Raw genomic sequence first — 10,854 nt, 5'->3', positions numbered from 1 at the left:
TCTCTCTCTGTGGCCGCCATCTCTCCAGCGAAGCCCGCCACGGCCTTCAATTCCCAACCGTCAAAATCTCCTGCCTTCATGGACTAAACGAGAAAAGAAAACCTTTCTAGGGTTAGGGTTTTCATATTTACTCTGGTGAGCTTGATTGAACTCCAGATGCTGCGACTCCGGGCGCCGATGTTGTGCTTCGATGTCAATTCCATCTGGATTCCGGCGAGCGGAAGCCTTCTCAGCTCATTCTTTGGAACTCATAGGATTCGAGCTGGATCTCGTTCTCAATCTCTTCGATCACCATCCAGATCTCCAGTTTCAAATGGTATCGATTTTAATTCCGTGATATATTGGGAAATTTTATGACTTTTTTGAGTTTTATATGTTTGTACTGAGTTGTTATCTTTATTGTTAATGATATGCGGAGTTCCAGTCAAGTTAATTTCTTCTTTGCGTGTAATTCATGGTTTTGATGCATCTTTGAAAAGGATTGAGTTTTTTTTTTTTCATGTTTGTTAAATTTCAGTTCAATGTTGTTCCCTTGTAATTGATTTTGGCAGTTCTCTTGATTGGAATGTTTGTTTGAATTTACTGTATTGTCACTTTCTTGAATTCTGGTAGGGTTCAGGCTAAGAGCTGCGCATCATGTGAATGATAGATCATCTTTGTATTCAGTGAGTCCATCGTCAGTTGTGAAAGCTTCTTTAAAAGGTCAAGCAGAGACGGTTGAGTTGCTAAGTGCGGAAGATGATGACCATGGAGGTGTCATTATTGAAATGAAGGTCCCAGTGGATGCAGGAGCTTTTGTTTCTTCCTTACGAGCATCTTTAGAAAATTGGAGACAACAGGTGGTTTTCTAAAGAATATGACAAATTCACATAAAAAATTTGTTTATTATGATTGTTGTTTGTGTGTGGTTTGCTTATTGGGTGACCAATTGATATTTATTCATGTATCGATTCACTGTGCCGGCCTTTTCTTGTATGGTAAAATTGAAAATTAATTCACATTTTTGCTTAAAATTTTATTTCCTCAAGAGGGATTAATATTTCCTCTGTATCAGATTAATGATATTTGACGCAGATCATTCTCATCATATGAGAAATTTCTTAGCTTTACACCTGATTCTATTTGTATGAATCTCATATGAGCTTGTTTGCATCTACTAAACAAAGTTGGTAATGTATATAAAATGTCCTCTATCCATATATGAAGTTGGTACGGATATTATATTATAAGGCTTTTTCCATTCTGTTTCCATATAATTTCTATTGAAATATATTTGCTGAACTTTGAAATAAAAAAATTACCTTCACCATAGGTTGCTTTTTACTTGTCGATAATCATTTGTTAGTACAACCAACTCCTGTTAATCTGTTGTGTTTTCTCAGGGTAAAAGAGGCGTTTGGCTGAAATTGCCTATTGAATTTGCCAACCTCGTTCAACCTGCTGTTGAGGTACTTAATATATTTAATTATCAAAAGGTTATGTCTATGTTGCCAGTACCTAACATAGAGGTTATTCCCCTTCACTGATAGAATTCTTGCCGTTTTCAATGAGTATGATATACTGACATTATGAAGTGGAAGGGTTACTTTCTGATCATTTAATCTGGAATAAAAATACCATGGGCATACATCTTTGATTCCTACTTTATGGTGTCCTGTTCAAAGTTTGATCATGTAAGATTATGAGCCAACACTCTCCCAAACAAATGTACTATGTAAACCGTATTACATTGCCAGTGACTTCCTCTAGAATAATTAAAATGCCTCTGTTTGTTGAAGGGACCATTTCAAATCTGGTTGTTGAAATTTGGTCCTGTATTAATGGCATGTGTGAATATGAGATAATTTTTTGTAATATTGATCAAGCATGAGCTGGGATAATGATCATTTACTACTATAATGTTTTCACTCACGAATAGTATTGTTTGTTTTCTAGATTGCACTAACAGAATATTTTAGCCTGCTGCAGGAGGGGTTTACTTATCATCATGCAGAGCCAAATTATTTGATGCTTGTGTACTGGATCCCAGCTACCAAAAATACATTGCCTGTAAATGCAACCCATAGGGTTGGTGTGGGTGCTTTTGTCATGAATGATCGAAGAGAGGTAAATCTTGGTTAGAATCACCTAATGGTTTTTTAAAACCCTGTTGGTTGAATGCAGCCTTGTGAATGGTGTATATAAGGATATGTTATCCTCACCATTTTTTCTGTACATGCTGGAATATGATGGATTTGTGATTTTCTTTTTTAACATTATTATATATCCTGGTAGGACTGCTAACATGATCTTGCTATATGCTGTCTATCAGGTGCTTGCTGTCCAGGAGAAGAGTGGCAAGTTCCGTGGATCAGGTGTATGGAAGTTTCCTACTGGAGTTGTTGATCAAGTATGTAAGGTTCCAGCTTCAACTGAAATTCAGAGAACTTCATTAGCATTGTTATTTAGCACCCTCCTTTTGTAGGGTGAAGATCTTTTTGTGGGGGCAGTGAGGGAAGTCAAAGAAGAGACAGGGGTAGGCGTAGAGTCCTAAATAACTCAAACTCTGTTAGCCTCATAGAAAGCTAAAATCTATATGTTTCAGCTGGATGCTTATTATGATAGCTGGTTTTACCATCTTGCAGATTGACACTGAATTTATTGAAATACTTGCATTCAGGTATGAGGCATTTGCTTTCTTGTACCTACGAAATGGACCACATTCAAATTATGTGGATGCTTTCTTGGTTCGGAACATTTGATAAAGTCATATCTCTATATCTTACACCTAACATCAGGCCATTTTGTTTGTTGAGTTTTAATTTATAGGCAGAGCCACAAGTCATTCTTTGAGAAATCAGACTTGTTCTTCATATGCCTGTTACGCCCTCTCACATTTGACATCCGAAAGCAAGAATCAGAAATTGCAGCAGCAAAGGTAAGGGCATACTCGTTTTAAATATAATTCTCAATGTCTTGTTTTCCGTTTTGAATCTTGGAAAACATTTTCCATTCGTGTTTTCTGTCTTTCTTTTAAAACATGCTTGTTTGGATGGTTTCAGACATCATATCGTAGATATGGGAATGTGAAAATTCATTTGTTACTAAGCAATTAATCAGCACATGTTTTTCATATAGCATTAGGATGACCAAAAAATTGTTGTAAGATTATTCAGATAATATGTTAATTATTATTACTAGTATGAAAAGTTAAGTTTGTTCAGTTGCATCCCATATTAATCATATGTACTTTTATATTCTTACAAATTATAAGTATTTGTTTATGTAACACTGCAGTCAACATTCAAATATAATTTCTGTAAGAAACAAATAATTTTGTTCCTTATAATTGTTATTTGCTCATATACTTAAATAATGATGGTTTGTGGGATATACAAGCAAATATTGTTTGTATGCGGGTATATATGCAAGTACCCACTTCTGTTAGTGTACATGTCTAAATATCTTTTATATTTTTATTATATTTATATATTCCATCATCTCAATAACAAACCAAAGCACAGTGAAAACAGTTATACTAAAGTGATATATTTAACTGTCGCTGATAGTTAAAACCTGTAAATAATAAAAAAAAATCATCTAATATAAAAGGAAGATAAGATCCAAGCATATTCATTATGACGGTAGATTTTTAGCCTTAATAAGCATAAAATTTAAATATATAATCTTAATTAAGATGGCTGTGTATGGTTGAAGATGAGATCCAAGCATGTTGTATTTAAGAACCATGAATCACCCGTTATCTCATCAAAATAACTAATTGAAGCTATAATTGATGGAGAAAATTGAAAGAGGATTGACTGGCAAATACAGGAATAATTTTGAATAGTATTTAATGCCAAGAGAAAGTGATTGAAATTAATTATATGCCTTCTTATGGAGGGGAGTTAGTTAGGGTTTAGCAGGTAGTGCTTATCTAATATGAGGTTTGGATATTATTTTCAGCCAAGTTAGTCTAATGCCCAACATGGTATTATACTTAACAATCCTGGCGTGGTAATTAATTAATACTTGGTTAACTCTTGTTAGTCCCGACCAACGAAGTAAGTCCTTGATAAAGTTACTTCTGCCTTTTTATGAGTTTATGTTTGATAGGCTGGTCTAACCTCACCCTAATACCCAAGCTAATACCCAACCAAAAAGATCTGTAGTTTTAGTTTTTGTCTAACCCCAAGCTTTCCACGTGTTAAAATAATATCCCAAGCTTTCCACGTGTCAAAATAAAATTCAAGCTTTGGAACTTTTTGGTGAAGATGATAAATATTTTCAAAATTAGATTTTAGATGTTCTCTAAAAATGAATAAAAGCCCCTAGTATATTCCTGATAGATATATTTACAAATTTACTGGAAACCCTCCAAAATATGGATTTTAACTGCAGGAATCTTCTGAGATTCAGGTTGAACCCTTTGTTGTTCAGTAAACTATCTGGAAACTTTGATCTCAAGGTTTCATTCCTACTCAAGAATGAAGAATATTATATGGCATTTTTTGTTTTGAAAAAAGATATCTATAAAGGTTGAAATGCAATAATAAGGTTAGAATTAGTTCTCTGATGATTATTGTGCAACTAAATATTTAATATTTAAATTTTAGCAACATTAACCATTTATAAATCTGGAATCCTCAAGCATTTTTTGAAGAAAGACATCTATAAAGGTTCAAATGCTATAATAAGGTCAGAATTAGTTCTAAATTTTGGGAATGTTGTATATTTAATATTTAAATTTTATCTACATTGTCTATTTGTGAATGAGGAATTGTTGATCTATTATCAAGCTTTTCTTTTCTCTCTAGCTACCTTTATTTCATGTTATTTTATTGTTATTTCTTCTTTAGTTCGCTAGCATATTCTTTTTGTTTCTGGTGAAAACAATTACTAGGTTAGGCTTGCAATTTATTTGACTTATAATATGGTTATAATGTTTGTGTAGTGGGTGCCGATTGAGGAATTTGCAGCACAACCTTTTGTCCATAAGCATGAGCTTTTAAAGTATATCATAGATGTTGGTTTGGCGAAGATTGACAAGGATTATGCAGGTTTTTCACCAGTGCAAATATCATCATTCTTCTCTGATAGGAAGAGCTATATTTATTTAAACAGCAAGGAAATGAACCAGTCATCCAGACCTGGTAATGTGTCCAAGAGCATCTGAATTGTCTGAATCATTACATTTTGTCTATTTATATGTTATAGATATTCAACCTTTACATTCAGTTCCCTTTGAGTTCATCAGGTTAAGTAGATGAGCTGTCTGCCTTCCAGGTTTATTAGTAATCTTTTAGTTCAGGGGCCGGATTGCAATAAATCTGCATATCAATTGCCAATTTTGATGCCAATTTTGCTTTTCAGACTGCACTTTGGCTATTAATTTATCATTGAGTTGGCTTATTGTATCGATTTCTGTGCTTATTGAAGAGACTTAATATTAATTGTTTGCTCAAAATGTTGGGAAAACTATATTTAGGTAGAACATCACTAAAGTTATATATGTAAAACTAATGCAATTTTTTATGTTATTCCACGTTGAGAATCAATATGCAGTGAGGGTGCAGACAAATTAGTTAACAATTACCATTTATTGATTCTGGTATTTCCATAAAACATGGCGTGACTTTGCTATTGTAGGTTACCTTATATTTCTTCCTTATAATCCATGTATGTTTTCTGTAAATTCTTAGAATAAGGGGAAAAAAATAATTCGGATGCAATTCTAGTTGCAGCAACTTGTTATGAAAGACTGCAGAGTGCAGATACAGTAGGAAGTGTGAATTACTGTTACCAAATCACATCTCTTAAAATATAATTGGAAAGTAGCTCGAAGTTTTGATTGTACCCTGATCATTTAGCAAGTAGTAGACAACTCCAAATTAGATCAAGGGCAAACATGGAATTGAATAGAACTCTTATGAGTGGTATCTTTGTATCTGGTAAGCGGTAGGCTAGCTTACCACGGCTACCGAAGGGATAGGATTTGGCATCGACGCGTGGTGTTCCATGTGGCAGAATGCATGACCTGCTAGTTCCCTCACTTGCAAGCATATTGAAAACTGGATATGGTTCAGCTGCAGATAGAGACAAGGATCTCAGCCTATATACTTGGTAGTATCAGAGATCAATTTCATAGTGCTTTCATATTATCCTTCTGCCATCTTCAACTCTACTGCCTTCAGCCATCCGAAGAATAGGATGGCTCCTCCATGCTCAAGCTATCTTCTGGTGGCATGCTTGTTCCTGTTTGCTGCAAATGTCATGACTGTTACTAAGGGCGAAGATGGTCCGGCAACCGATGTTTCTACACCATCTTCATGCCTGAACTGCATTATCTGTGGGGGCTACTGCTCCAACATCCCTCCTCCACCTCCGCCAGATTATGGATCATATACACCACCAGCACCGCCACCGCCAGATTATGGATCATATACACCACCACCACCACCAGCAGGTCCACCACCACCACCACCATCACCATCATGGTCTGAGACTAACTGCCCGCCTGCTGTAAATCCATGTTGTGATTACACTCCCCCAGGCCCTTCTACGTATCTGCCCTATTACAATTACTCAGCATCACCCACTTTATGCTCTGGTAGATCAGTTGGTTCTCTTAGCTCTGGAATCCTTTTCTTGTTGTTTCTCTATGGTGGAAATTTCTGAAATGTTGAGGATGTTGGCTTGCTCTTCCACCAAGACCAGCCAAATTCAGTAGTTCATAATAAGGTTTCTAGTTAAGGGTGGTAATTGTAAGTGGAATTAATGTTCTTCTTGAGTAAAGTTTTTATTTTGAACAAGCTCCAGATGGATGAATGCCGTTTTATTGATTGATTACTCTAACGTTAAGATTCAGTTTTGTGTTCTTTGCGCACTTGCTTCAGTATTCTGTGTTGTTTCGGTTTTACCATATTTGGAAAACAAGATCTTATGCATGGAGAGAATGCTACCATAGACCACAATGTCATTTTTCCTATTGTTATAACATGCTCTCTCTAGACTTTTTAGCTCAATTGCTGCTTCATCAACCATCTGTATTGAAGGAATGAATTAATCACAAATGCTAAGCTTTGATGCAACTGGAATTCATTCAAATGCATTGAGATGATTTGCACATCCTGAGGAATTATGGATGCCACTGACATATGTGATATGCTCTGATGTCTCCAAAATTTTGCAGCTCATTGTGTGTCTTCAAATGGCAAAATTTGCTGGCAAGATTAGTTCAATCTTTTCATTAATGTTCTTTTCTCCTCATTTATTTATTTATTTATTTATTTGTACTGAAATAAAGTTTGTGTCATATTGTTGCAGAAACTTGGCCAGAGTGTTACGGCAGGCTTTACCTGAACAAAACTGGTAACTGATTCTGAACTCAAGGTGTAAAGTAATATGAAGTTCTTGCCACCTGTTTGTGTTCTCTGGTTGACAGAAATAAAGTGATAAATGCCAACATTGGCGGCACAGATTGACCAATTTTAGATGACGTTTGCTTGCTTTCTCATTTGCTTGTCTGTTGGTTTCCTACTTTTCTTATCTTTGAGAAAAGTGTTCTTGTCCCTTTTGCCCCTGCAGAAGGTCTTATTTGAAAATGTATCCCGGAAAAGGTATAATTATTTAGGCACCCTTCTAAAATCAAGATATCTGCACATGCCCTTCTTTGGAGGTCCCTCTACAGTTTAAACCCTTTCAAGTTTGAATTGATGATTTTCTTCATGTTTTATTTGTCAAATTTGTGTCTCCTCCACAATGTTCAATGACACTAAATTTTATTTGTATCAAGTGCATAGGTGTATTTCCCAGAAAGAAAAAAAATCTTTGGATAGACATCAACTATCAATTAAAAATATATTTAAGTTATTTATTTAATTGTTCATTTTTATGTTGCATATATCCGAGAGCTTCTATATTATATTATCCCATGTAAACTAGAATTTCCCCTCATATAAGGTTAATTATTGGTTATTCAAACTCCACTCCAATGAAGTCTTTAGTTTATAGCATTTGAGGCCCATTCCTGGGCACACCTATGTACATCAAGTGGTTTAGGAGGTATCAAATTGTGATACAATTAGTTGCTAAGACACAAAATTAAGTAGGTTTGGGTCTTATATAATCAATTCTTAATGTCTAAATGTATCAACTATCAAATCAACTCAATTAAAACACATGGTTTCTGACGTTCTTATGTGCTAATCTGTACGTATTTATAAAATATTTAAATAAATTACATGTTTGTTAAACTATATTTATTCATGCGTTTCCTTGCAAAAATGTGACCATTTACTTGCCATGTTATAGATCAATGTATAATCTTGTCATGGTTACATACCAAGTTTTATACCATTTGTAGTCCACAACTCTACTTAATTGCCGGCCATGTATTGGTTTGTAATCAATGCAGTAGCTGAAGTGGTATATATGTGGTCCCATCTCAGGGCATGTCAAGGCTTGTGCTCATGGAATTTTGCAATTGTATTGAAATGACAGTTTCCAAAGCATGAACCAAAGAAAGTTTTCAGTTATGCAATCTTGTGTTGTTCTTGTGAAAATGTGCTTTAGATGGATGCTAAATTAAATCCAGAAGTAGAAACCTGACAGCTTGAACTCAACTGGAACTGAACTCCAGTTCCAGTGACTTCAGGATGATTTTGCCGGAAGTTAGTGAAGCAACTGAGTTCTTTAACTGCTTGATTTCCATCATATGCACACTAAACTTTGTTGGCAAAAGCACTTGAGAGAATTGGTGGTCATGTAAGTAAAACATCATCACTTCCCTTGTAACTCCTCTATAATATTGTTCTCCACTAGTTTTTCATCTTTTCAATCAATGCTTCTCTTAAAGTGTTAGATCTAATCTATTTAAGATATTAGCATGGCTTTTTTGGCTGGTTATAAGTACAGGGAGCCCTAATGTTTCATATTTGGCAGGCAAACCAAGGAAGAGTCCTTGCATGCCAACCAACAACCACAAGCAGCCCTGAGGACAATGAGGAGATCTACATTAGCATGACAATGGCCAATGGATCATAAATGATAAAGACAATCTCATATGCCAGAGAGGACATCCCCACATTGTTTTTTTTCTTTTTTATTTATTTGAGATCAAACAAGCTATACCTTAGCCCCATCAATATATTTTTAGTGTGTATTATTATAATGTCTGAGAGATGGCTGTTCAAGTGCATGGTCACAGGGACAGGGTGGGATGTTTATATTTAACAAGGAGATACCCTTTTTGAGCCTTATATTTATATATACTATTGCAAAATTTTTTGATAACTCACCAACGACCGAGTGTTCTATTAATATCAAGGTCGTCATTAGAATCTTTCATATATTTCTGGGAGTGTGAGTGTTAATAGTGGTTATGTTCGAGTGATTCTATTGCAAAACTGGTTTAGTTTCATATCACCTAATTGAGAGGAAGTCTATGTGCATATAGATGGGGTGCAATCTCACTCTATGAAACCGGTTTTTTGGGGTTGTGGGTTTTCCGTTGTGTGCAACATTGGTGCTTTCATTGAGATCCGTTGTGGACCGGGGTGGGGTGACTTAGGAGGAGATACAATCCGTTGTGGACCGGGGTGGGGTGACTTAGGAGGAGATTGGTTGATGTCGCGATAGGGCCTGACGAAGGCGTTAGGCTTTGATTGGGTGCCCATGCATAGGCATGTCTTCCCCCAAGGAGGAAAATCCGGGTCCTACAACGGATCTCAATGAAAGCACCAATGTTATGCACACAAGTGGGGAGAAAAGCGAACCCTAAAAGACCGATTTGTTGGGGAAGATTGCCCCCCATTTATGTGCACACAAGGAGTCCATCTAATAATCGATGTGGGATTAAACATGAGTTCATTAATGATCCCAACACTTATATGTGCATCGGTCATTTTTATTTACTCCGTCGAGATTTGTGCATGCTTTTGTTTTTTCCAACGGTCTAGCAGCTCATCTTCAAAAAAAAAATTAATAAATAAATAAATGCAAGCACCTATATGTGTTAATATGTGTGATGTGCACACACGGTTTTAAACTTGGAAATTCTATGTCAAGTTAGGGTTAATTTGACAGAAAATGAGGTGTTAGTAAATATTAGGTCTTGAATATATTTGTATGGTTAAATAGGTTGTACCAGTGGAGTGTTGATTATTAAATAAATTTAATGTTGTACTATGTTTGTGTCTGTATGCATGCCTAAGAAAATGATAAATGCGCTCTACATACAAGCACATGCCAAGAAAGTTTCAGATCATTTTCTTTTCTTTTACCATTTTGATTTTTGACTGGTCCACTGTAACAAATAAAAGAGAGCAATGTATGCTTGATGCATCCCACTTTCTTCAATCTTAAGTTTCACAAAAGAAACTAAAAATAGAAATAGATAAAAAGATCAATGACATTGGGAAACACAATTGAAGATCTAAATGTTAGTCATTCAAATAATCATAGCATATAAATATAACATGAACATTAAGACAGAAAAGAAGAGAATGGATTCTTTGGAACAAAGGAGACATTGAGATCTATTTGGCCCCATCTCCCATGTGTTTGAATGGTGCATTGCAATGACAAAGTGGTAAAAGAATTAAAGGTTAAAAAAAAAAAAGGAAAAAGTAACAATCACTTAAAGAAATGAATGGAACTTGTTGTGTAGTATCATTCATCTCATTCTTGTTCTTGTTCACTTTTTTTTGAGTTACTGTTTATTTTTGTTTAGTTCCAAATGGCATCACATCCATTTTTAAAACAATTCTATTCTTTTCCATACATATTATGAATTTGGGGAAAAAATCATTAAAGAAAGTTAAAAGCATGTGATAGTGATAGTAACATAACTTTCTATGTAGCTATCAAATCCTA

At 35.2% G+C, this 10,854-nt stretch overlaps 1 protein-coding gene across 8 annotated transcripts; it reads left to right on the top strand.

Annotated features, from left to right (window-relative positions):
- On the top strand, nt 1-9,245 carry LOC120266510 (nudix hydrolase 10-like). 8 transcript variants are annotated; one of them, XM_039274147.1, is made up of 12 exons: nt 1-316; nt 667-839; nt 1,383-1,448; nt 1,969-2,106; nt 2,312-2,389; nt 2,465-2,515; nt 2,625-2,659; nt 2,809-2,917; nt 4,934-5,132; nt 7,306-7,350; nt 8,396-8,745; nt 8,923-9,241. In XM_039274147.1, the coding sequence occupies exons 1-11, from the start codon at nt 157-159 to the stop codon at nt 8,476-8,478; spliced, it is 1,137 nt and encodes a 378-aa protein (XP_039130081.1). In that variant the 5' UTR covers nt 1-156; the 3' UTR covers nt 8,479-8,745; nt 8,923-9,241. The 8 variants fall into 8 exon arrangements, with proteins under 8 accessions (XP_039130081.1, XP_039130078.1, XP_039130079.1 ...); XM_039274144.1 differs by having other exon boundaries at nt 2-316; nt 613-839; nt 8,923-9,239; XM_039274150.1 differs by adding an exon at nt 7,172-7,205 and having other exon boundaries at nt 3-316; nt 613-839; nt 7,306-8,745; nt 8,923-9,245.
- Nucleotides 9,246-10,854: the final 1,609 nt, after the last annotated feature.

The sequence above is a fragment of the Dioscorea cayenensis genome, chromosome 8, assembly GCF_009730915.1.
Source record: "Dioscorea cayenensis subsp. rotundata cultivar TDr96_F1 chromosome 8, TDr96_F1_v2_PseudoChromosome.rev07_lg8_w22 25.fasta, whole genome shotgun sequence".
NCBI lineage: Eukaryota > Viridiplantae > Streptophyta > Magnoliopsida > Dioscoreales > Dioscoreaceae > Dioscorea > Dioscorea cayenensis.
Note: the sequence above shows the minus strand (reverse complement) of the source record. Positions and strands in the feature narration are given on the sequence as shown.

Bases quoted from the DNA above. Each gene is read 5' to 3' on its own strand.
- LOC120266510 (XM_039274145.1), top strand. From the start codon at position 157: ATGCTGCGACTCCGGGCGCCGATGTTGTGCTTCGATGTCAATTCCATC. The intron at 317-612 runs GTATCGATTTTA...GAATTCTGGTAG, and splicing joins CAGATCTCCAGTTTCAAATG to GGTTCAGGCTAAGAGCTGCG. The intron at 7,351-8,395 runs GTAACTGATTCT...TAATCAATGCAG, and splicing joins GCTTTACCTGAACAAAACTG to TAGCTGAAGTGGTATATATG.